The 26478-nt window shown below is 41.6% G+C and overlaps 1 protein-coding gene across 3 annotated transcripts in view; it reads right to left on the bottom strand.

The window, feature by feature from the left end:
• Positions 1 to 26478, bottom strand: part of pacrg (PARK2 co-regulated) — a 159931-nt gene that overhangs the window by 40360 nt on the left and 93093 nt on the right. For 2 of the 3 annotated variants that reach the window (XM_085144044.1, XM_085144045.1), the window contains one exon: positions 23988 to 24137. The exons of the other annotated variant lie outside the window; for it this stretch is intronic. In XM_085144044.1, the coding sequence (XP_085000170.1) occupies positions 23988 to 24137 (150 nt within the window). The remainder of the gene's footprint in view (positions 1 to 23987; positions 24138 to 26478) is intronic. 3 annotated transcript variants of the gene reach the window in all.

Raw genomic sequence — 26478 nt, 5'->3', positions numbered from 1 at the left:
CACACATCCAAACATCATCGTGTCATTTAAAACCACAATGTCATGTGGAAAGTTGCCCGAGTTATTACTTATAAATGTCTTCCTGTTGGTAGATTAAGCCATCCATCTTTATGTAAGTGAAATTTACACATCTATCCAATACATCTCGCCTAGCGCCCCCTGTTATTAATGCAAATCCTGGCCTTAAAGGGGGACCAGAAAGGGCCAGACACAACTGAGAGCAAGAGGAAAAAAGAGCAAGAGCAGCAGTCTTCCAAGGTGAGCAACACAGTTAGCCACAGCGAGACCACATGGCCGAAGTCTCTGAGAGTTAATGAAGCAGTCCTTCCCTAATATCTCAGCCTGCATCCACTACAGCACAAGGTAAGAGACTGGCAGATAACCCTCTCCTCTGGCCTGAAAACTAATCCTGCACACAACTCATCCCTCACCACTCACCCTGTAAACCATACCTACCTCTGTCCCAGACAAAGGCATAAATCTGCTCTTGTTTCCAGGTAATAAAGAACTTCTGATATAGCAAGAGAGCAAGAGTGAGAAAGAGGGAACTGCAGTGGCAAAGAAACAGATTTATTATAGGAGTGAAAACGCATCCTGACTAATGACGTGAGTAAAAGATTCATGGTGTTGTTGTCAAATGATCTAATGAGCATGGTGAGAGAGAATTACAATTAGGGAGTCTAATGCAATCGCATAGTCGGACAAAATACCGAATACCAAAAATCTAATGTTTTTCTAGGGGAATGTTGTTCAGAAAATAAGCAGAAAGTTATTTTGCCATTAAGTTGAAGCAAAACTGAAATAGTTTTTATTGCCAATAGTTTTATATTAAGTGCATAAACACAACAACAGTAAGAAATCAAACAATCAAAGCTTTATATGTTTGAAATACTATGTTCCTTCACGGCCAGTTGCATCCATGAAACACAGCAATGGAAAAGATGCAAACATTTTCAAGTGTGGCTGATTTTTGTTTCAAGACTGATACCAGCAAGACAGATACGTTACTCCACTGATTAGCTTTTAACTGTTAAAACAAAGCTAAAAGAACCGTCTTAGATCAGGAACCAGTTAAAACAGATCTCTGTGCTCTGTTTGTTCTGTCGGGTAAACTGACACCACAAATCTAATCACACGTTTATTTTAAGATAGCATCACTGCATCAGTCTGGATTTATATATTAGGAGTGGAGTGGAAACTCTCTTTTTCTTTTACCTGAGTACCAAAAGTAACCTCTAACTCTATCATACCAACCCGTGATAATACCAATAATAATAAAAACCAGTAATAACAATGTTGTATCATGATATATAAATGATTGTGTCTTAGGAAGTAGAGCAAATCATCTAATGATCAGCAGGTTGGTGCTTCAAAGCATCCTTGGGAAAGATACTAAACCCTGAGTTGCTCGTGATGCATTCATCAGAGAGTGAATGTGTGCAAATGTCAGAAAGACAGCAATTACAGATAGAAAAAAAGTGCTTGTATGAATGTGTCTGTGAATTTAAACATGTTTTATAAAGCGCTTTGAGTGCTCAATTAGTGCACTCAAAGCACAATAAGGAAATGGAAAGACCTGAACAGTTACATGGTGGTTAAGCAGGGCTTGAAGAAGATGGTTAAAAAGCTTGACCCAAGATAAAGTATCCCAGGTAGAAAATATCCTTATTATGTGGCAAATACTGTTCAGCTTCTGAAGAGTTTCAAGGTTAAATTACTTTAGTTATCATTAAACTCAAGTGTTAGGCAGTTATTTTATACTTGTACTTTAAATTTCCATGGAAAACACTATCTAGGCCTAACATGTCATGTGCTGTGTCACTGTCACTGTATATAATAGTGAGTCACTGCTATTGTCTTATAAAGCTGCTGCTGGCACCTTGTTTCAATTGATTCACATTTTGAATTAGACAGTCTGCCATCAGCGACAATCGCTGCTGCCTGCAAGTTACAATCACTGTGTATCTCTCTGCTATTTTACTTTCTATATTGTCACAAATATCATAACCGTAAATAAATATCGTTATATAACTTTGAGGCTATGTCGCCCACCCTTTACCAGCATCTTACCTGACCTAAGATGCTCTTAAGTGCTACAGAGTAACTCAATCAACCTACTGTGGTGTTATTTTCAGTTAAAACATTACCTGCTCTAACCATGGCAACCCAGAGGCAGCACCACAAGCAGTACCCGGGCCCCTGGCTAACATCATTATTCTGACTGCCCGTCACCGGCAGCAGTCGACACTGTCGCTATGACTTGCCACCTCAGTAATGCCGGTGCGCCAGATGGAGGAATGCACAAATTAGTCACCGGACTTGTCTATTCCTGCCAGACTAACACATCTCTTGAACCAAGAAGGATAGCGTTTCTGTATTTGCATTTCAAGACGCAATGTGCATTTTGTCAAACTAACAAATGTGTTTTTAATCGGAATATTTTTCTCTGTGTGCAGAGCAGAGGCAGCCTTAAGACTGTCAAACTGCTGAATGTGCTCAGGTTTTTTTTCATGGTGGGGTGGGAGCTGTGCAACCTTACTTAACTCGGAATAAATAAACACTACTTAAGAAAATGATTACAATTTACATGTTTTCTTAATAGGAAAACCCTGATGCTTTGTTGCCAAATGCTTTGTTGATTTGCTTGGGGTTCTGCTTTGGTTATAGTTGTGTTGGCTACCAAAAAGGTTAAATAACACTTACTCTTTGAGGTCTGCTTAAATGACTTGCTGGGATCTTTTCCTTTTTTTTTTTCTTTTTTTTTTTGAAAACTGCCTACAGCTATACAGAAGCCTTTCAAGCTGTGTGAGTGTCTGAGGATATTGCCTTACTACTGCTCGTCCCCTGGGAAGCCTGGGTTTCTGCACTGTCTCACACATTGTATCTGATAACATTTCCACTAATATCAATATTGTATAACTCAAATGCTTGTCACATTTCATTTTTCTCAGTTTCATCAGCAAAACAGACCTGACGAATTGTATTTCTTGTAATACGACAGCGCTCTTCACTTAATATATATTTGATCTGGATATTTGTCTTTCACACCAATGCACCAGACAGAGAGGGTGACTTTGTTATTGTTGTGTTTGATTCATGCCTATGTTGTGTTCGATTCAGGCGCACTTATACATCCATCTGTTTCCAAGAGAGTTTGTTAATTAATATCTTTGGTTCCCTCCCTGGTAGCTGCACCTGTATTCTCACACTTCAGCACAGTCAAGTATATAGCAGAAATCAATGCCATCCATCCTGTTTCTTGTGGAGACAAAGTAAAGTAAAGCCATAAAGGTTAAGTCTGCCTGTCTGTCTGTCTTAATCGGTCCTCTTTAAGTAACGCCAGCTACTCAATTACACAAGAAAACTCACACAGGTAACAAAACAGGAGCAAACTTGTTAATGTGCACTTTTAGTTTAGTACTTGATCGAATGATTCATCAGTTTTCAGGTTTTCCGTTGTTTCCTCCTCGCAATCTATTTGACTGTCAGTTGGCCCGCGACACATTTAAGGATTAAATGTGCTCCATTTCCATTCCACCACAGCAAAAATCACATCTCATGTCTTGACGCTGTCATTTCACAGCCATGCGTGGAGCATACCAGAGATCTCAATCTTTAATGCGGCTAACGTCAAACAGGGAGAAACGGAGAGGGAAGGGAAGAGAAAGGAGGAAAAGACACCGAGACCAAGAAAGAGATGACAGCGGAAGAAGAGAGACAAAGGCGAGAGAAATCAACAGTGATATTCTTGGACTGGATGTGAGGCGGTAAGTATGAGAGGTTGGGGGGGGGGGGGGGGGGGGGAGGAGGAGGAGGAAAATGTCACGGCCAACCTCTAATGAAGGGCCTTGCGGGAACTATAGTTAGATAAATTATTTAAAGGCTTTCATTTAAAAATGTCCAAAAAACTGTGCTGCGATGATTTGCGCAGGGGCTGGGGAAAGGTCAGCTGTGTGTTGGGAGTGCTTCATTAACCTCCCACCACCTCCCCACCTCAATTATTTCTGTCAAAGAGCACCTGGAGGGGAGGGGGGGGGGGGAGATAGGGAAGACGGGAGAGGGAAGAGGGGAGGGAGCGTGACTGCTGCGGTCGAGCTGATACCACTTTGCTGCTGGTGTGGCTGCCGCTCAGGAGATGAGAGCTGAGGGGCTTCGACTATGTTCAGCTTATCTCAGAACCTGGTGGCGGTCGTTTCCAGGTGGAATGTTTGGGTGACTTCAGTGTTATAAAATCCCCCGAGACGTGCAGGGGTAAAGGCTGGATGAACTAGTACATGTCCTAGTATGTCTGTGTGTGTGTTTGTGTATGTAAGTGTGTGTGTGTGTGAAGAAATGGGTTGGGAGGAAGCTGGCTGGTGCCCAGGGCTCGGGAGTGTTAAATGCTTTGATCTTGTAAAATGTTTTCTACAACCGTGGAGCTGACAGAGCTGCAAGGAAGATCGCTTAAACACATACACACACACACACACACACACACACACACACACACATACAAACACACATTCATATAAAGTAACTTTTTTCACATGTGTAGCAGGAGGTCGAAACTTTCTGCCATTTTTCACTCCATCACTTATCTCATCTCTCACGTTGCTCTTTTAACAGTCCATATGTTGAAAAACGTTACTTTCAGAGTAAAGTGTATGCGTTTATGAAGGAGAAGAAAGCATTTAATGGTTTAGCTGAATTATACTACTGGAACTGCACACAGTTTCAACAAACGTAGATACATTTGTGGTCCGAAGTTTACACACACACCATACCCATCATCAAGGGTAGGACTGTCATGGTAATTTTGAGCTTTTAATGAATTCTTTGAACCGCTCTTTCTCCGGGGTGAATGATTGTACAGCATACATATTTAATGTTTTTTTTAAAGAAATGGACAGTTAAGTTTGTATTTATTTTGTATTTTCTAAAAAATACCTTGTGTTTTTATTCATAACCGCTTAGCAAGTGTTTGCAAACCACTTGCCATCTTGAGTATAAACACCATGGGACTGTGGCAATCTGCTTACGAACAAAGCAGTCGCAAGGATGTTTTCGGTGTAGCACCGTATACGTCTCTTAGATAGCTTGCGTTAGATAACAGCTTTCAGCAATGTATCACAATTGGTCAGGGAATACTCCTTTTCTGTAGTGACTGGTGGTTGCTAGGTGGTCCTCAACAGATCTCTAGGCTTTACCTCATGATGTAAAATGGAAAGCCGTTCAATTTATATTTCCAGTTATCTACATGCCAGCATTATTGCTAACTACTACATAGTTTTATGTGGATTCGTTTGTTACTGATGACGTAATTTGGAAATGGTAAGCTAGATTATTAGCCACATCAGCACTGGATCTTATACAGGGTGTTTTGCTACAAGACATGTCTTGAAACTGTGTACTGTTAGCAGAAAAGCTAGCAATAATTAACTAACATTAGCCAAAAAGAAAACCAATTTGATGCCAGCTTGGAGAAGAAGCTGTCACTAGCTGTCTCCCATCAACTTCTTTTATCTTACCCTGCTTTTCTGGAATATATATGGCTCCGTAAACAACTGAAATAATCACATTAGCTTGCTGTAGGGACAGTATAGCATTGCATATTTTGCCAGAAGGTTAAAATGAAGCATGTGAAATAAAATGTCACATACTGCTAAGGTCATGATAATGCACCACTTTGGGAAGAAATGAAAACCCTTAATAGGTGTCTTCAAATGTTCCCAAGGCAGGAATTTATCTTAAACCTGTCTATCTTCCTCTCTTTTGCTCTTTGTCTTGTTATTCTGATCCCATCCCAGTGAGGCAATAGCAGACTAATTGTCAGGCTGTTCCTTTAATGCCTGATTTCAGGGTTAGAGGGCAGCTGTCGGCTCCCCTGAGCTTGTAAAGAAGATAGTACCAGGGGGAGAGAGAGAGAGAGAGAGAGAGAGAGGAGGAGGAGACATGAAAAAAGTAGATGGACAGGGAATCATTTTGCTTTGATTCCCTGAAATTTTACAGATTTTCTAGGAATCCACATGCAGGACTGACAACAGTCCAACAAGCTGCAACACATCCCAAAAATAGCAATACGGAAGTAAAAAAAAGTGTTGAAGCTTGGCATATGATGGAAGATGGTGTTTCAGTATTATGTATTATGAGCCCTATTCAGCTAGCAAGTGTCGGGCTGTCTTCTACTTAAGAGCCTTAATATAGGCTGCTACATCAAAGAGGTGACTAATCAGGCAGACGGAGAGAGGTGTCACAGAATGTCAATCCTTCAGGGCCGCTGCATGTCTCTCAGGAAGCCCAGTCCATCAGCTTTGACCTCAAATACCCAACACGCAGCACATGCACGTGCTGTGTATGCAAAAAACACACAAGCACACGTAGTAGCGTGCAAACACAAATGCACATATATGCCCAAACACATGCATACGTCCATGTTCATTTGCTAACATAAGCGCATACATGTACTGTAGGCATGCTAACCCAGCAAAACTCATTTAACTGCAAATCAATGTGAAAGATGACTTGGTTCAATGATAGGTCTCTGTTGATGAGAGCTGATTAAAGAGGTAAAAAATGGAAACTCATCTTGATGTATTTGGGTCAATTTCACGTCCGCAGCCGTTGCTTGGTCAGGCCTATTTCTAGCAGAAGTGGTGGCGGTAATTAATGGGTGATAACGGACACATTTAATTGGCTGTAATCTATCCGATGAAGCGAGGAGCTTCCAGTCTTTTGAGGACAAAGGCCCGTTGGGAGGGCGGAAGAATGTAGCTTCATCTTTAATGCTGCAGGCATACAATGCAGAGTGGACCATACATCAGCATAACAATACAGCAACTCTGCGATGCCAAACAATTAAAAGCTACACTGCGCATTTAAGACATTGTAAATACACATCCTTCACTGCGTGAGCATGGCTGCATCTTTCTCCAGGAACAAAGTGCAGGATAAAAAAGTTCTTTCTACTTAACATAAAACTCAGCAAATCAGTTCAAGCAAGCGATGCACTATATGTACTCATAGCTGTTTGGTTCTGCCCGAGAGCTCACTATACAATCTAGATCTTCCATATGATAGAGAAGAGAAAATGCAGTCTGCCAAGAACTCCTCCCAGAAGAGGGGTGAACACTTATTTGCATTGAAATGAACTGTCTGAGGCATGTGTGTGTATGTGTCTGCGTGTGGCAACAATACTTTCTCTGTGTGTTTTGTCAAGAGGGTGCTGGCTTGTGTGCATGGATCACTAGTGATGGGGGTGACTCTGCAATCTCACCACCCGGCTTCCAGCCCCAGGGGGACGTGTGCATGTAGCTGTACTTACACATAGTCTGTGTTTTCTGTCCATTCCAGCTCCACTGCCATTAATCCCCTATAGTACTGGCAAACATAGCAGTGTCAATGCCATTGAAATGACGGTATCATAGCTAATTCTTCACTCATCTGTAATTGTTCTAAATCAGATCCTAACCTTAATTACCATGGTTACCAAACAGTTAAGACACCATTTGCAAGTTTGGATGATTTATTTTTTTGATTGGGGATCTATTTTATGTGAGAGGTCATGGGGATGTAGAGCACATATTTCACCTCCGGCTCTCTTATAGCTAAGAGACAAAACCGTGGATGCTGCAGCGTAAGCCTTCTGTACCTTACATGTAGTTTTGCACAAGCCAGCCTAAATCTTTTAAGCCCTGGGTTTGCCACAACATTAGTTTGGAGAACATCAAACAATAGTTGATTGAGTCTGGCAGCAAATCTGCTACGGGGCATGGTTTTACTTAATACTCACAACAAGAGAGATTGTGTTATGATTTCAACTGACAGTGCTGTTATTCTAAGAAAATTTCTATTGAATCTTGCCAGTTTACACTTGGTCTCAATACAACATCGCTCTCCTCTTTCCTCATTTGCTCCCCCCCCTACAAAATGAATACTCCATATTTTTCTCCACTGAGAGCAATCAGCTCAGATTAGGGATGGGTACCGAAACCCAGCATTAAACAAGCACTGGGGCTAAAACACTAAGGCTCATATTGATAAGCTCTGACATTATCAGCTCCGCTGTCATTACTGAGAAATTATGATGCATTTTTACTGTTCCCTCTCCAGCAGAGAGAACCCTTTCTTGGAGTCTGTGTACAAGGGACGGACGCAGCTGTCTTTCTTACAAGCTTCAGCATCATGCAGCAATCACACACACACAAACCCACAGAGACCCTGCTCTTAGTTAGAGGGCTATATGTTTAAGAGGGTGGTTAAGATATTATAGCGATGGTTATAACTCTCATAACTGGGCATTATGCAGTATACTTATATGCTTCACAATCTGCCACACAGTTATATTGTAAATGAGGCCCAAAAACTAAATTGTTTGGGAAAGGCCACATCCCTTCACCTTAGGTCTGACACATTTGGAAAAAGGATTTAATCAGCATGTAGCCACTTAAAATATTATCAGTTGATTAAACTGCCACTTATTTCTCACTCCACTGATTGTTCTGTAAAAATGGTTCATTAACCTTGTGAAACAGATAAACAATGAGAAATTTCTCAGTGACACAGCGGTCTGACCCATACTGTAGTTAGGCAGACAAGAAAAGAAAAGAGTAAACTAGCAAAAACATTAAAAAAAGTTAGTTTAGCTATTATCTTCAGCACTGTATTTTTATTAGTCATTGTGTGATAGCAAAAATATGTAAAGCAATTAAGATCTACAGCACTAAAAACAATATATTCCAACATTTGCCTCTAAATTCTGGTGGACTACAATTATAAAAAATACTCAGAAGCATATTTTGGTAGTAATTGCTAGTAATACATTAATTAAACCCTTTAACAGAACTAATATTTATCAAATGCGATAAACAAACACAAAAAAGAAAATAAAAAAGGGGGAGAAATAATGTGGAAATCACAGACAGTCAAATCAATTATAGACAATTCCAATAACCGAGAAGCATTTTTACCATTAGGCCTATGCAAACATTTTCTAGGGTAATAGAAAAAGTCATTAATGAAATTGCCTCTCTGCTCAACATTATATGGAAGACATTATGTGCGTTGTCTAAGATGAATTAAATTTAGGCTCTAATAAAAATTCAAGACGGAAACTTTGTTTAGATTCATTCCCAGACTGATGTCGTCCTTTGCTCGGTTCTATTTTGTCACAAAGGCAAAGCTTGCAGTGGTCTTACAAACAGACAAGCACAATGTCACAGACTCACCAATCAATCATCCGTTTGTTAGCAGTAGGCCTCAGAATACATTAGCATAGCAACATTCACATGTAATATTGCTTTTATTTTTTTATCGACACAAGAATAAATGTATTTATTCTGTGTGTTGTTCCCGGCTCTGTGTGTATGTGGATGCCCACGAGTCTCTGTGTGTCTTATTGTTGTGACTTCAAAGCTCAGGTCTTATTGGTACGGTAGCTGAGCCCGCACTGATGTTCAAATTGAAAGCCCATTTCGTTACCACTCCATTATTCTGCCTGATTGCCTTCTTGTTAGCTGCTTTCTGTGGGAGGTTTTGATTTTGCCCTGAAAAACATGTCTGGCTGCTTTGACGTCATTTTTTTTCCAGCACTGAGGCAGCATTAGCAGGTATACTGCTGTTTTTAGGGTAAGCAAGTCCATATCCGGTCTATGACTATGTGGCTGTTAAATGAGCTACAAACTACCAAATAATTAGCAATTGTGTTTTAAAAATATTTAACAGCTGGTTGTAAGTACGTTTAATCTCTTGAACTGACTCACTACCACTCTGCTGTGTACTCCTGCCTGCAAAGGCTCATTCTCCAACCTGTTTGCCAGATCCATTTGAATTGCTCAACAAAATTTGAGATGTGGGTGGCGATGCAGAGGTTTGGAACCAGAGTAAGTTGAGCCTCCCTGTGCAAAGCATTATCTATGGATCACAGCACGTCTCCACTGAGTGCTCTTTATAGGTAATCAATAGGCAACTGGCTTATGATGGCTCTCACTCATTACAACTCTTTAATAAAAGCCCACCCTGCGGTGACTGCTGCATTGAGCAGTATGAATACTGCCACATGGGAAACCAAGTCTCTGTTTACACACAGGGGAGACTAAAACTCACAAACAAATATTGAGCACATCATACTTGCTAGCAGGCAGTTTAATGTAAATCATCTATAGCTGCTCCGACAGCATTACTCATTAAGAAATCTAGCCCTTTCTTACGTATCCTGTTGGTGAGGACTTCTAAAGTATCTCTGACTTAATCAATATGCACATCACCCAATTGATAGGGCGCTGTGTCATGAGAGTTTCCAGGAGACTCTCGAGAAAAAGGTGGCGCACCCACTTTAATGCTCCAATCAATGCACTGCTGCCTGCATTTATCAGCGACTAAACTGCCAGACTACAATTCTCAAGCTGAAAGCATCGTTCTTGTGACCAAGAGAGCTGAGCTTCAATTTGCGTGGTCTCACATAACCTTCAGCAACATATGGTTTTCTCTCTTATTCGCCCCTAAAGCTGGAGGTGTGTATCCTAGTAGCTATTTTCCAATGGTTGAAAAGCAGCTGTCCCATCTCTCCACACATATGGAGCCAGGTGATGAAATTCATACTACACCAAAGTTGTTGTTTTTTTAAATCTCTGTACTTTCTAATGAGGGGAGGCCTCATGTTAATCTATAGGTGGGTCACTTTGTTATATATAAAGGGTCAGGGGAAGGGGTCCCGCATGGATCAGTTTCCCATTACTTTGCCTTCATATGTCCAGGAAACACAGGGAGACATAAATAGAGAAGGAAGTAAGTGACCCTGCTTCTACTACTGCATACGTCAGTACTCAATAAGCACAGATGTTCTCAGTCTACCTTAAATTACCCTACAGCATCTGTTTCAGCTTGCCATCGGCCACCCACACACATATATATGGATGCAAATACACAGCATCCTAAATGAAAACACAACAATATATAATTAGGGAAACCTACTGTAATAAGAAATTTGCCTCCACTACTCTCTACTCTAAATACAAATATAAAACAATACAAACCAAAGAGGCTAAAAATCATCAGCAGAGAACCTGCTGACTTCTTCTGTAGACAGTGTGCAGTTATGAGCATCCTTAAGGTGCCAGTATCTGAGGGGAAGATGACCTTTCTCTTCCCAGAATAGCAGGCCTGTGGGAAACAAAGACTATGGTGACAAACACAAGAGAGTGACTGTGACCCCGCAGGGGCCAACACACATGCTCTGAACACAAGCTCAACTCCAGAGCTTGCTCACCTGCGTGCAACACACACACACACATACAGTGGGGCAAAAAAGTATTTAGTCAGCCACCGATTGTGCAAGTTCCCCCACTTAAAATGATGACAGAGGTCAGTAATTTGCACCAGAGGTACACTTCAACTGTGAGAGACAGAATGTGAAAAAAAAATCCATGAATTCACATGGTAGGATTTGTAAAGAATTTATTCGTAAATCAGGGTGGAAAATAAGTATTTGGTCACCTCAAACAAGGAAAATCCCTGGCTCTCACAGACCTGTAACGTCTTCTGTAAGAAGCTTTTCTGTCCCCCACTCGTTACCTGTATGAATGGCACCTGTTTGACCTCATCAACTGTATAAAAGACACCTGTCCACAGCCTCAACCAGTCAGACTCCAAACTCCGCCATGGCCAAGACCAAAGAGCTTTCGAAGGACACCAGGAAAAGAATTGTAGACCTGCACCAGACTGGGAAGAGTGAATCTACAATAGGCAAGCAGCTTGGTGTGAAAAAATCAACTGTGGGAGCAATCATCAGAAAATGGAAGACATACAAGACCACTGATAATCTCCCTCGATCTGGGGCTCCACGCAAGATCTCATCCCGTGGGGTCAAAATGATCATGAGAACGGTGAGCAAAGATCCCAGAACCACACGGGGGGACCTGGTGAATGACCTGCAGAGAGCTGGGACCAAAGTATCAAAGGTCACCATCAGTAACACACTACAACGGCAGGGAATCAAATCCCGCATTGCCAGACGTGTTCCGCTGCTGAAGCCAGTGCATGTCCAGGCCTGTCTGAAGTTTGCCAGAGAGCACATGGATGATATAGCAGAGGATTGGGAGAATGTCATGTGGTCAGATGAAACCAAAGTAGAACTTTTTGGTATAAACTCAACTCGTCGTGTTTGGAGGAAGAAGAATACTGAGTTGCATCCCAAGAACACCATACCTACTGTGAAGCATGGGGGTGGAAACATCATGCTATGGGGCTGTTTTTCTGCCAAGGGGACAGGACGACTGATCCGTGTTAAGGACAGAATGAATGGGGCCAAGTATTGTGAGATTTTGAGCCAAAACCTCCTTCCATCAGTGAGAACTTTGAAGATGAAACGAGGCTGGGTCTTCCAACATGACAATGATCCAAAACACACCGCCCGGGCAACAAAGGAGTGGCTCCGTAAGAAGCATTTGAAAGTCCTGGAGTGGCCTAGCCAGTCTCCAGACCTCAACCCCATAGAAAATCTGTGGCGGGAGTTGAAAGTCCGTGTTGCTCGGCGACAGCCCCAAAACATCACTGCTCTTGAGAAGATCTGCATGGAGGAATGGGCCAAAATACCAGCTACTGTGTGTGCAAACCTGGTAAAGACCTATAGTAAACGTTTGACCTCTGTTATTGCCAACAAAGGTTATGTTACAAAGTACTGAGTTGTATTTTTGTTATTGACCAAATACTTATTTTCCACCCTGATTTACGAATAAATTCTTTACAAATCCTACCATGTGAATTCATGGATTTTTTTTTTCACATTCTGTCTCTCACAGTTGAAGTGTACCTCTGGTGCAAATTACTGACCTCTGTCATCATTTTAAGTGGGGGAACTTGCACAATCGGTGGCTGACTAAATACTTTTTTGCCCCACTGTATAAAATATATATATGCATGCTATAGCCTTAAAACTTTTGTTTCAAATCAGTGATTTCTTCAAAATTGGATTTCAATGATAAAATGAACAACAATCAGAGCTGAAATAGTTGAAGGAATATCTTTGTGGACCATGTTATGCTATAATAGTTTTGGCATTAGATGAGAAGAGTTAGATGAGTCACATAAGAAGTAAAACACCACACACATACGTTGGTAAATAAGCCACAACCGTCTCACGGGTAGCCAAACTTAACAGAAAGACTAAAAATCAAAGAGTGAATGATAACAGTAGCAGCATTTTTCCGTATTTCATTGCTTTTGAAGTTCACGTGGCTGTCTACTTCTTGACCGCCTATAGTGACGTCCGGGACTCTCGTTGTCATGGTGCGGTTGCCAGGCAACTCCAAGATGAGTGAGCTCACAAATGACCATGAGCCCTACCCAGTTCAGACTACAGAAAACAACGAAAGAAAAAAAAGTGTTCAAAACTTTAAGAGAGAATTGTGTTATTTTAGAGTCACCTCTTAAATACAGCCCCCTTCTGCCCCCAGGCCAGCAGATATCATATTACATACATATTTTAGCCTAGCTTAAAAAATAAAAACAATTCAAATTTAACTCCATATGATTCATAAGATTATGGGTAGATTTATGTATTCAACCCTGTGTCTGCACCTCTTTACTGCTGCCTCTTTCCAGTGAGCTGTGTGTGTAGAAGCATCAGCTCCACCACATATTACACTTACATCAGAGTCACTGTTGTTTTGTGAACTTTTTTTGTTGAGAAAAACAGATTCTCCCTGGGATGAATTGTACTACTACTTAAAAGATACTGTATTTTTAGTAGCCTTGTACACTTCTGTTGAAGTGAAACCTTTAGAGTACTAGCTGAAATGGAAACTTATTAACTTGTCATTGGTCAATGGGTTACCTTGAATGAGGAAATAGTAAGTTTCCCTGGAACTTTAAGATAAAATGTCCCTGGTGTAGCAGCATATTTCCATATATTTGTTGTTTTTTTTAAAAAAAAAAACAACCATGAAAGAAAAAATAATTTTTCGAAGAAAAATGTGAGAGGAAGATACTGAAACAGTTTGCTATCAAAGCACCGTGAACCACATCTGTGTAGTATAGATGTGGTTCACAGTAACGGAGAACATCGAGGCTTGTAGAGAAATGAGGCGAGAGAGGCTGGGGATTTGCTTCTCCATCCACGCAGACTAAATATTTGATGGGAGGAGGTGGTGGAGAAGACAGAAGCTGAGGGGAGAGGAGGAGAACCATGGGTGCATCTCCTTTGGGAGTAATGTAAAGTGTCCCAGGCATGCAGAGGGGTTGGCGGGTCAGCACGTTACAAGAGCTGCCACAAACCTCAAGGTGAATAATTCATCTATCTTGGGTCAACAGTAGAGCAGAACAAAGAAGCTAAGGCTTTTAGCACTTGGGCTACACTGAAGGAAAAAGCGAAAACTATGCATCAGCTCGGTTATGAAAAGGAGGACTGGGAGCAAACACGGAGCATAAAAGATAATGTTAAAGCCTTGGCTGGTACTGAAAGTCAGATAAAGTTAATTATGTGGCCACTGTTGCAAGGCGTTAGATGAAGGGTCCACCTTGCATCCTTATCACCAACACATACATAGAAAAGAAAACTAGGAGTACCGGATTTGTATAAATCACCACAGCAGTGTTTTGTTTATGCTCCCAACATCTTTTGATCCTGCGTTTCCAAAGCGAAGATGTTAGAAAGTGCACAGCATGTGCAAAGCTTTCACCGCAGAGGTCAAGAATCTGCCTATAAAATATGATCCCAAGCAGACAGCAGCAGGCATACTCTACATTCCACGTGACGGTGTGACGTAGACGTTGATGTTTATATCCCCTCTATTGACTTTGAAGGGCACAGAAAGTGTGTGTGTGTGTGTGTGTGTGTGTGTGTGTGTGTGTGTGTGTGTGTGTGTGTATCCTGCACTCACGCTTGTGTGACAGAACAGATCCTGAAAGTAAATAAGGCACTAAAGTGGGAATTTTCTCAGTGTTTGCGCAGCAGTGACAGTGTGCCCTATTGCACTCGCACGCAAGCACACACACATATCCTGATAATGGTCTTCTGTGTCTGTGCAACTGGTGTGGTAACAATATTATTTACAGATGAAGCTGCACTGAATTAATTATGCAAACAATGTGCAATGTGCATTCTAAATGATAATACTGTACATCGCCAGCAGCCTATTTAAATATTAATCTTTCCTTTATTAAATGAAATTTAACCATTAGCAATGTTGCAGCACTGAAAAGGCAACGCGCTTGAAGCATATTCCATGGAGATAAACTTTTCAAGTGACGCTACTGATTTCTGAGCACACCGTTAGCTTGTAGCTGAATACTGAAGTCATGTGCTACATTTGAGAGATTTGTTTCATGTACGTCTTCATCAGCTTACAGATGACAGTTTATGTTAGGGAACTTATTTTACATGACAGGCCACACAGAGCCCACTTTGATCCTAAGTGGGCAGAACCAGTGAAACTCTCCTTTCTGTAGACAAAACAAAGTTTAGCTACTAATTTGATCCCCGCAATATATGATTGCAAGAAAAAGCAGCATTTCTTAATCAGGTTTTTCTAACTGATAAAGAAATGTTCCTGTATTAAAAAAAAACATCTGTCAGCATGACTCTTTGAGTTTAAATTGTGAGAAATTATTGTGTAAAACAACATAAAAGGTTTTGATAGCACATTGCTCGGACTGTTCTGTAATTATAAATCAAAAGGTTTCTGTTAATTCACAGAAAACAGCCTTTTAAAAGAAATAGTGGAACATACAGGGCTTTTTCTGTCAATTAATTGTTAAATTGTATTATTTTATTACTTTGGTGCAGTATGAATGGCCATGCAGGGATGCTTTTATCAGGATGAAAAGCTGTAAAACTTGAAAATATATGAAATTTAAACAGTTAAAAGTCAGTAACATGTGCTGTCGTTCACATTTTCCAAAGCCATCTATTGGAGTCTGTATCAGGCTGATTCTGATTTTTGACAATTATTATGGCATTATTGGAATATGAATCCTGGAGTTATGATAAAACAAAAAAAATAATTGTGAGTGAACCATGATCTTGACTGAACATCAAATTCACCATTTCATTGATTCAGTCTAGGACAGCGATCAGTCTACATGTAACAGTCCAGTTCTTTCTGAGACCGTCCATTTACAAGAATTTCACCATCAAAATCCAATCAGCTGATGAAAAAGTAATGAAAAAAGTTCCCTCGAGCTGTAAATGAGGATAAGATGGACAGACAGATCCGACAGACTGACAACAGGAAAAAACAAACTAAAAAACAACAGAATAAAATAGAACCTACATGGTATAAGTAAATAAAATTCCAGTGTTCACACCACTCTTATATGATAGAAACATGACAAAAAAAAGCTGTGTTATTGACTGTATGAGCAAAATATGTGGGGTGTGATTGCGTGCCTATTGTTCAAACACATCAGTTAGAGACAGTGCAGAGACTGACTGGCATATGACGAGATAATGGGGTATATCTGTCAGTGAAATGTGCCCAGAAGGGTCAGCAATGGGGTGTGGGTCTCTAAAGGGGTAGGGTTGGGGGGGCACACTGTGGCAGCATTACGCTGGCTTTGTTTGGTTCAGTGAGAATGACTATGGGTGACCGAGTGGTTTTCCTGGCAGCATTAAAGTGGAACTGAAAGAAGACAGAGGTGACAAAAAATGACAGTCGCATATGTAATATGACTGCCACAGCGGGGATTCTTGAAAATCTCAAGTGCTTTGCAAACAGTGACCTGTTTGAAATGCGGGTGTATCACACGAATCCAGACAGAGGTGATAAAATCCATTTTATTCATTGTTTATTATGAGTGTCCTTGCCGGAGACAACAAAATCAGAAGTCTGTAGAAATGCCATTTGTAATTTATTTTGCAAAACTGTGCTTTTTTCTCTCTCTCCGTGTTCAAGCGGCGGACCCATTCGTGGAGGTGCGCTTATGAAAGCCGACAGCCAACCTGACGCAGGGTGCGAATGCTGATCCAAAGCGGGCCGGACAAATGTCTGCACACACACCAGCACTCTGTCGCTGCCTGCCCGCGGAGATGTCAAACACGATGATGTGGGAAGAAGCTGGAGGAAAGCTCTCTGCTTGCCACTACCAAGTCAGGAAGCCCAAAAAATTCTCATGCGAGGACGCGGATTCATACGTATGAATACACGGGAGCCATCGTCACACACGCACTCTAATCTGAATGACAATGAAGTGGCCCACGAATCTAATCCAGGCTGTGACTGGAACGATCACCTGTTTTTAGCAAACACAGCTAATGCTGGCCTATTCATCTCACTCTTTTGTCTGGTTTCGACAACTCGATAATTGTGTTACACATGTCAGGCCCCCGGAGCCAGGACAATCCTGCAAATCGTTTCAAAGTGCCCCAAATTCATTAATTACAGAGTGTGTTAATCTCATTGAGATGGGAGGGAATCGGGTGAGGAAAGGACCCTCATAACTCATCCAATTAAGTAATTGGGTGCTTCTTGGATTTAGAGGGAATGAAAGGAGCAGCTCCACTGAAAGTGAAGACTTATGTTTCATCACTAAGGATACGGTACCTACATATTCATCTACAAAGCAGAAGTTACTGTGTTCAGTAACCCGATCTTAGCTGTCTAAAAGCTAAACATTCAGCTTTTAGAAGACTGATCTAGAGCCTAAATTCTTGTCCAATAAATATCCAAGATTTAAATTTTAGTGAAGATCGCTGAACTAGCTACTCCAAGGAACCACAGGGAAGGGAATTACCGTGGATGTATTTTTATAATGAAAAACACCCATTCTACTTCATCCATCAGCTTAAAAACATTTTCTGCATCTTCTGTTGCAGTGATTCCCAGAGTGTAGGCCAGGTTCCCCTGGTGGTAGTTTGTAATATTATTCATTACTCATTGCTCTGACTAAATTTGAAGTTTGTGTCCTAGTGGCAGGTGGGTCACACATTAGTCTTAACCTCCTAAGACCCGAACTCTTCCACGGCATGCATTTTTAATTTCTCTTTGATATTTGGGCATATTGGGGCCCGATGAATGTAAAAACAAAGCATTACCAGATTATTATTATTATTTTTTTACCTTTTTTTTTGTTTTTAAGAAAAATAAGAGTCACATATGGGAATATTCATTTAAAATTTTGATAGAACAGTAGCAGTATAATGTCCTCGTAAGTGGATATCAGGCCCTTATAGAGCAAAATTGAGTATTTTGGTCTAAATAACCAAATTCTATTTCATTTCATCAAGTGCACTGCCAGCTTTGGTGCTTTGTTAAAGATCCCGTAATTCCCCTAAGTGCTTCACATTGCAAAAAAGGCACTATGTACAAAATGATGAACAAATCAACAAACATAAAGCCGGGCTCTTTCTGAGATGCTCCTCTCAAACAATTAGTAAAAGTACATTATGTGGCTTGATGGAACAATAGAGGCAGGCATTTATTCCTGCTGGAAAAGGGCACGTGAAATACGTCTTCTTCTTCATTTTCTGAGGGTTGATCAGACCAAGAGAATGAGTTGTGTATGCTGGGTGTGGATATGTGTGTGTGTGCATGCTCATTGAGCAGTCTGCCTGTCTGACTGCGGAGCAGCCCAGATTATGCATGAATCTGGCTGCTTATCAGCTGACCTTTAAATTGGAGCCGCGGAGTGACTGCAGGCCCAAGGGCTGACGCTCGCAACTGATTGGCTGCTCCGCCTCAGACCTGCTGACAATAGAAATTAACAGAGCCAGGTGGGCATATCCGCAGGCGCAAGGAGTATTGGAGTGGAGGGAGATAGAAAGAGGTAGGCGGGAGGGGAATGGGGGGAGTGGGCGGCATTAATATAAAACTATATTTCTACTATTTTCCTCAACTTTGTGTCTTTTCTTAAGCTTCAGCAGAGAAAGAAAAAAAGTCATTATGTGCTGTGAAGCATGCTAACAGTGCAGCAGGTAAGGACAGGCAACTCGGTATACCTGGATTTCATCTCTTGCTCACTCATGCTACATCTTCTTCCATTTCTCTTTTGGCTCTCTGTTTCTCCCATTCATCTCGTATTGTAATGGCGGAGGGGTTTCGGCAGGATGTGATGGTTTGATAGATATCTCCAGCTGGAGGGGGGCTATGTGGAAAGAGGAGCCCAGGGCTGAAGATGAGGTGTGTGTTCTGATGTCCACTGGGGGAAAAGGAGCTCTCCGTGCTCTCCGTGAAGATGATGGATTATAGTGGGGGCATGGGCTTATGTGTGTGTTTTTGTGTGTTTGTGCGAGCGCGGCTCCTCCATAGCGTTGCTATGTACACAACGAAAGCGTGGCAGTGAATTAATTTTTCACAACAGCAGCTGGAAAAGGTCATTAAATAAAGCAAATGTTTGTGAATGGGAATCCCCAGGAATTAGCTTCAACATCATACACGCCACAGTGCAGTGGTGTGGCAGTAAATGGGAGTATTATGTTGTATTGTGGACAGGAGCACAGGTGGTTGAGTACACAGGCATACGCTTGGCCTTCTGTCTTATTAAAATGAGCCGAGGAAAAGAAAAGGATTTAATTTCCCTGTGTTTCTGCTCAAGATGGCCTTTTCCCTTAGTATCATAGTTGAACACAGTGGAATAGGTCTCCTTCCTCATGACTCTCCATGTCCTTGTATCAGGGTGTGATGGAGGGGGTGGGGTGGGGGTGGCGGTTGTCTGGTGAACCACCTACCCGTGTTTATTTCCATTCAATTCCAAACATCGGCTGTAACTGAGCCGCCGTATAAATAAAAAAGGCCCAACGTGACCTGTGAGTGTGCCTGTGACCACGTCATGTGATACTCAGATAGAGCGCGGTCATGAGATAAGATACAGCCACAGTGCTGCATCTGTCACCAACACAAAAACCTCACCAGTTGTCCAGACACAGAAGACAGAGAGCCACTATCAGAACTTGTAGAGTGTGTGTGTGTGTCTGTGTGTGTAGGCTCAGCAATGCATGTGGGCGAGACCCTATCATAGCTGGCCACATTCCTAGCAGAAAGATAAAAGAGGCTAAATGAACCAGATCACTGGTGTGTGAGCAATAAGTGTGAATAACTGTGTTTCTGTGTGTGTGTGTGTGAGAGAGAGAGAGAGAGAGAGAGAGAGAGAGAGAGAGAGAGAGAGAGAGAGAGAGAGAGACAGCAAGAGCGCGCTTGTCAGTGATGAATAGGTGTTTAAGGACCTACACCTTACAGATAAGCGAAGAAAATTATCAGGGCAACAACAACAATGCTACCCTGGGAACCAGACGAATCTGCGAGCTCATGTTTCATTCGCTGTGGCAGAGCACGCCAGGCCCTCCTCCTGGTCATACAGATTTCTAAATGCTTAGTCTCCGCTACACCAAATACAACAGCTTTAATACGACAGCTGCATATAAAAGCTATATGATTGAGCAATTTCGATAAACACACAACCAAGATGCTTGCCACTGATGTGGAGCACCCTGTTAAATCCACTTTTGTCTCTATTAAAGGAGTTGGATGGATAAAGAAGAACAAAAAACTGAACTTGAAGACTTCATCTGAAGCCAAGCACCAACATCTGGGGCTGAAAAATGAAGCAAATATGAAAGTCCAAAAAAAGCAACTTAAATAGCCACTTGAGGCTGGCTGTGAAAATAAGCCATCCCCAATAAACTCGCAGTTTGAAATCCTTCGCTCTCGCCTGTCCTTCTTAGTTTGTCCTTATTTTAAGTTGTATCTTTTCCCTTAATAACCAACTGGTTATAACAGAGGGCTGCCCTTCCCTGCACCTGGCTTTGTCTTCCTGCCAAAACAGAGTACTTCCTTCCCACCGCTCCCCAGTGCTCGCTAATAGGGGATCATCAGAAGTGCTTTGAGATGGCTGCTACTGTAAACTGAAAACCGATGTTAATTTTAATTGAATTATAAACGCACAACTTAACAGCAGAAATGTTTAGGGAGTATACTGTGGGATGATTATTTATATAACCAGTCTGAAGTGACCATTTTTGGGTCCCACTGGAAGTGATTTGTGTCGAAAAGACACCATGTATGCAGGATTTTTTTTAATTTAAACTTCAGTTAGTGTTCATAGTTTTCTTTACATCTGCTCAGCTCACCAGGTCCTATTTATCATAAGGTAACATAACCGAGTGTCCGAGTGTGAAAAAGTGGAATTTAGTAATAAAGAATCTGTATTCACTGATCTAGCCAACATCTAATCTACTAAATAAAATCAGTACTGGCATACATTTCATCTTCATTCACAACCCCACAATATATTTTCGATGTTGTTTACTCCGCTGCAGAGTCCCTTCCTGATATGATGTACAGTACGGCAGATGAGTTCCCATTCTTTGAGCTCAGAAGAGGAATTTGCTGGATGACGGAGCACATCTCTCCTTCTTAAGGAACATTGTTGCATTTCATTAGGGATAAGATTCATCACATCAAGAAAACAAGAGAGCCATGCAAATCGTATTGGAGAAATTCCTACACTGTCCTCAACATTGTCTGTACAACACACACATGCACACACACATGCACACATAGACAAATACACAAAGAACAGTTGATAAACAAAAGACACAAAGCAAACAAAAGCTGAGAGCGTTGATTCAGGAGACAAAAGGGTACATCAAGGATGGTGATACTATGTGATTGCTCATTATTGTGCACTTCAAAATGACACATTACTGTGACAGTGGGAGGAATGGCAGCCAGCAGCCCAGAGTTAAACAGGCATATTTTACTCTCTTTGAACAATGACAGAGGCCTGGATCCCAAAAAGACTGAACATGTGGGTTGGTGGGTTGTAACGCTGTTCTTCTGGTCAGAGGGCCAGCGCTCTGTCTGAGTGAAAGGACACCCGAGGGTCCATTTTGGAGATGGCTGTTAAGTTCCGTCTCTGACCTTGGAAAAATGGCTCAGATAAGGGCTGTATACAGACCAATTTAACAGGTCACAACCCTGTCTTGGAGTGGGAGCGACACAGCGGAAGCGTGGGAACACAGCCTAAGGGATCTGTCCCGCGATGAGATGTCGTGATATCTAACTGTGGCCCTGACCCTGCAGCAGTGGCTGTCAGCCTATTGATTCGGAGCTCGAACAACTGGGCAGACAGAAACAGAGTCAGGTTGTGTAGCCTCATCTGGACCGGCGTGCAATGGTATATGTGCAAGTATATGTGGGGCATGTCATAGATGTGTAGTAAAGCATTGTGTGCCCAAGGCTGGCAGACAGACAACAGTGAGCAGGGAGAGACAGAAAGCACTGAAGGCAACAGCTGCATATGGGATACAACAGATCTATTCATGACAGACGTACACAAATGTGGACACAGACACACACATTTGGCATGAAACGGACAGTGGTCCCGTTGTGGCGCAGGAGATAAGAGGGATGCCATGCAAGCTTTGTGAGTTACAGTGTGGGAGTTACCACACACAACTAGCCGGCCTTCTGTGTCTTCTACTGTATTAACACAATGATCGTGCCTGTCTGCTAGAGGCTCGGTCTGAGGCGCTGAGACAGCCGACTGAGTGTGGGATGGACCTGGAGGTGTATATAAGTAATATTAGATAATAGATGGACTTCAATGAAAGCTTTGATATTGATATAAACAAGCCATGAAACAGAAGAGAGAAACAAAGACAAAGGCACACAGAGAAAGACTGTGAGAGAACAACAACCCTGAAATATTTGTGGATTAGGCAGAAAGAACTCTAGTTCTAGTTCACACAGTGTTTGTTCCCCCCTCCCCAAAAGGGAAGCATCTATTCTCTGTATTTGAAGTTATATCTTTCTCTGTTAGAGGGGAGTGGGTAGAACAGAACATGAATTGTGACAGCTCATCTAAGACCTCAAACGGTGATCGGGGGGGAAAACACAAGGAAATTATCCAGCTATCTATGAACTTACAGTATATAGACGCTCGCTTGCACCGACATACTTTACTTTGGTAACATTTTCAGCCTCAACTCTCGTCAAACTTTACAGGAGAGAAACTCTGCCGGATGCCTATAAACTACTGAAGAGGAAGCTCTGTCCTTGTTTAGCAGATTGGGCCCTGTGCTTTGGCAACTGTATGGACCTCTCTCTGGCAGAGGCTGGTCTCAAGAGGTGGATAGCAGAGACGCCTGCCAGGTGAGAGGTTGGCTTGGATTTAATCGATGCCTGCCAGAGGAGGACAGAGGAGCAGTCGAGGCAGGTGGACAGGACGCCACGGTAACTACCAGGCAGATATATTCATGGTGAGGTTCACCAGCTGACTCCGGAGCTTTTGGTGTGGCGGAGAAACTCGCGCTTCAAAGCGGTTTAGGGGATTGATTTGACAGCTAATTTACGGAGGAGATTTGCATAAGGCCGTGCGCTAATAAGGCGGGCTTTCCTGTTCCGTCCTTTGTCTTTTCTCACTATCTCAACAAACAGATAAATGTAAGCGAATTAAAGAGACAACAGATTCAAATTGGATATTGATTAAGAGACTAAAGCCTTGTGTTTTCTCCCGTTAAAGCTTGTGTTTAGATGATTGATTCACAATGTCAGTCTCCACACCCTGCTGTGGTGTTTGGGGCTGGTTGTGCCTTTAAGCCTTCAATGGGTCCACATCATGTCACACCATGCTAAGTGCTTTGACACAGCCACACAAAGAGCCCTGCCTATCTGATGCCAATCTCCCCAGGTCCTGGTGTCACCCAGGTGCAGCCTTTCAGAGAGAGCAAGGACAAAGTCTCCTCCTCAACAGCACTGCACAATGCCGCCTGACTGACAGCAGAAAAGACAAAATTGAGCTTCTCTGTCAAGTGGATGCTTAAGTGGAAGGAGGAAAAGTAAAAAGGACTCGAGGGCAGAAGCTTTGAGTCTACAGCAAAGAAAATGAAGAGACACTTAACCTCTACGTGGCATTTCTCAGGCTGTCGAATCACCTGGTTCACGCCCCTCCCCCCGTGACTGCTGCTCTGCAGTCATGCCAATATTAGAACAAGCTTACACAATATCTGCTCCAAAAGACAAACACCTCCCACATCATCTGTCCTTGAAACACTCCAGAGCTTGGTGCCTGAAACTCACTTCTCTTGTTCTTGAAGAGGTTAAAAACGGTGAGGATCTGCCTGAAGTAGGGCACCAGAGCTTCTCCCACCTTGTCTGCAGACATCACCAGGTGCTGCAGGACTTTCATGGTGGTGCACATCACCTGATGGTTCCTTGTGTTCAGGGCATCTGGAGGGCAGCAACATAATTTGATATCAGTTAGCAATATCAGTTAAATACAGTCAATTTACACATTGTTTCTTCATGTAAGTGAAGGCGATGATCTGCCTTGGGAATGGGTTTAGCAGACTCCCTTTTCCTTGAAAGAATTTTCCTTAAAGCAGAGCTTTGATTTAGACTAGCTTGTCTGCAATCAGTGATTTCAAATGCACTGGGGAGGCAGGAGTAAGTGAGAGCCAATCACTAGGCTATTTGGCCTACAGCTGCACTTAACTCCATCTCCCACCGATAGAGAGAACAAAAGAGAATGATGGTGGGAGAAATGGAGAGCTCGTGATCCAGAGAGACAAGTATGGAGAGGAAAAAAGGGGGAGAAAACAACATAAGACAAATGTCAAATCAGAGATTAAGATAGATGAAAGACAGAAAGGAAAGGGCTAGAAAATAACTTGTTATTAGCCTCTAAGAATGGCATATTTATACTTGTTGTTTTATTTCAGCTGCTTTGGATTTTATGTGGCCCTTTGAATGAGCACTGGTAATTCCCTTTGTGCAGTCTAAAACAGTATATCCCCACCAAAAAAAGTCAGGTCTCTTAATGAAACCTTAAACTGTCATTTGACGCCTACTTTCACAAAAAAGGGGTTTGCAATACCATCACACTGACTATTCTGCCTGTAAGCACTTAGAAAAACAAATAGAGAAAGAAAAACCTTTTAAAAGAAATAGTCAAAAACAAAGAAATCAGCTACGGAGTGCAAAAACACTGAGAGCCTGTGGTTGATGGTGAGGAAAATAGGAATAGCAGAGAAATGCCGCTATTATACAGTTTCAATCTGGTAAAAGATACTAGGACACGGCAGAAGTATTAAAGCCAGCCATTTGACTTTAAAGATGCAATGAATGAGGATATCAACTGCTCCATGCCAATTTAGAGAAACCGTAGCCACAGGTTTTGCTTCGTGGTTATGCTACTGACTTTGGTTAGTAAAGCTGTCGTAATATTAAATGCCACAGAACAAATGTCAGTCGACAGGCAAGTCAGTCAAGATAGGAAACAAACAGGTTTGCCTTTCAGTCATGTTGATGATGACAACATTCAAACACAATAAATTGTTTGTTTAACGTGAGGTGACACAAATTCACAGGAAAGCTCTTTTGTCATCTTGGCCAACTGGAGGTATCTGGTTCCTCCTCTTCATAAACTGTTGATGTTGCAACTAAAGAGATTTTTGTTTCTGTTACAGGGAAAAAAGGCCTGACTCTGAATCTACTTTGCTTTGGAGATCTTTTTAGAATATCAGCTTGATTATCTGTTCAGCATGGACTGGTTGTAGCAGTTTTCTATTAACAGCAGATCTCTACCATTCCCTGTCGTGGGTGGTAGAGGCTAAAAACAGAACTAAAAGGCAGGAAATACTTGACATTCACCAGAAGCCAGAAAGCCGTTCTGGGAGTCCATCAACTGCTGATTTTTAGTGAAAAAAATGCTATTTAAAAAAAACATTTAAAAACTAGGTAATAGACAATCCTTACAAAACTACTGCAATAAATGGCATCCCTCTCTTCCTGTCAACATGGACTGCTTACCTGCAAACCCACATGTGAATGGTCCTTAGCACTTAGACAACATGAAAGCTGGGGGGTTCCAAAAATTCTATTGAAATGTTGAACCTGTTTATAAAGATCATCAGAAACATGGCTAAATGACAAAATGATTGGCACAGTGCTTCATACCAAAGGAAAAAGTTTGCTAAAAATAAGTTTTAAATAAAAAATAAAGGTGAAATTTCTTTTCACTGCCCTCGAGTCACAAAACCTAAAGGTTTCTGTATTATTACCCCCATATCAGTGGTTTGTACACACACACACACACACACACACACACACACATATACACACACACATATATATATATATATATATATATATATATATATATATATATATATATATATATATATATGTACACACACACTGATTGGACAGTGTTGAAACAGCATTGCATATTTGTGCAGGAGTTATTTAGGCTGTCCTTCGTGATAAAGTTTGCAGATTATCATAAACATAAGCAGCTCTGAGTTTTGTATTTTTAGCACAAACTCATGAACACAATTTCTACCGGCAGCACGTGTGTATATACTTTACACTGTAAAAAAAATCCTAAAAAACTGTAATATTCCGGCAGCTGGGGTGCCAAAATAATACCAGAAAATACCAGAAAATAACTTTCTGATAAAAATACGGTTATTTTCAGTAATGAAAATAGAGTTTGTTGCCCAAATTTTACATGGGATTTTGCCTTTTTCAAGTGCTTTTAAACATTAAATTAGGAACATCTGAATGTGAT

The sequence above is a fragment of the Neolamprologus multifasciatus genome, chromosome 19 (assembly GCF_963576455.1).
Source record: "Neolamprologus multifasciatus chromosome 19, fNeoMul1.2, whole genome shotgun sequence".
Classification (NCBI taxonomy): Eukaryota; Metazoa; Chordata; class Actinopteri; order Cichliformes; family Cichlidae; genus Neolamprologus; species Neolamprologus multifasciatus.
Note: the sequence above shows the minus strand (reverse complement) of the source record. Positions and strands in the feature narration are given on the sequence as shown.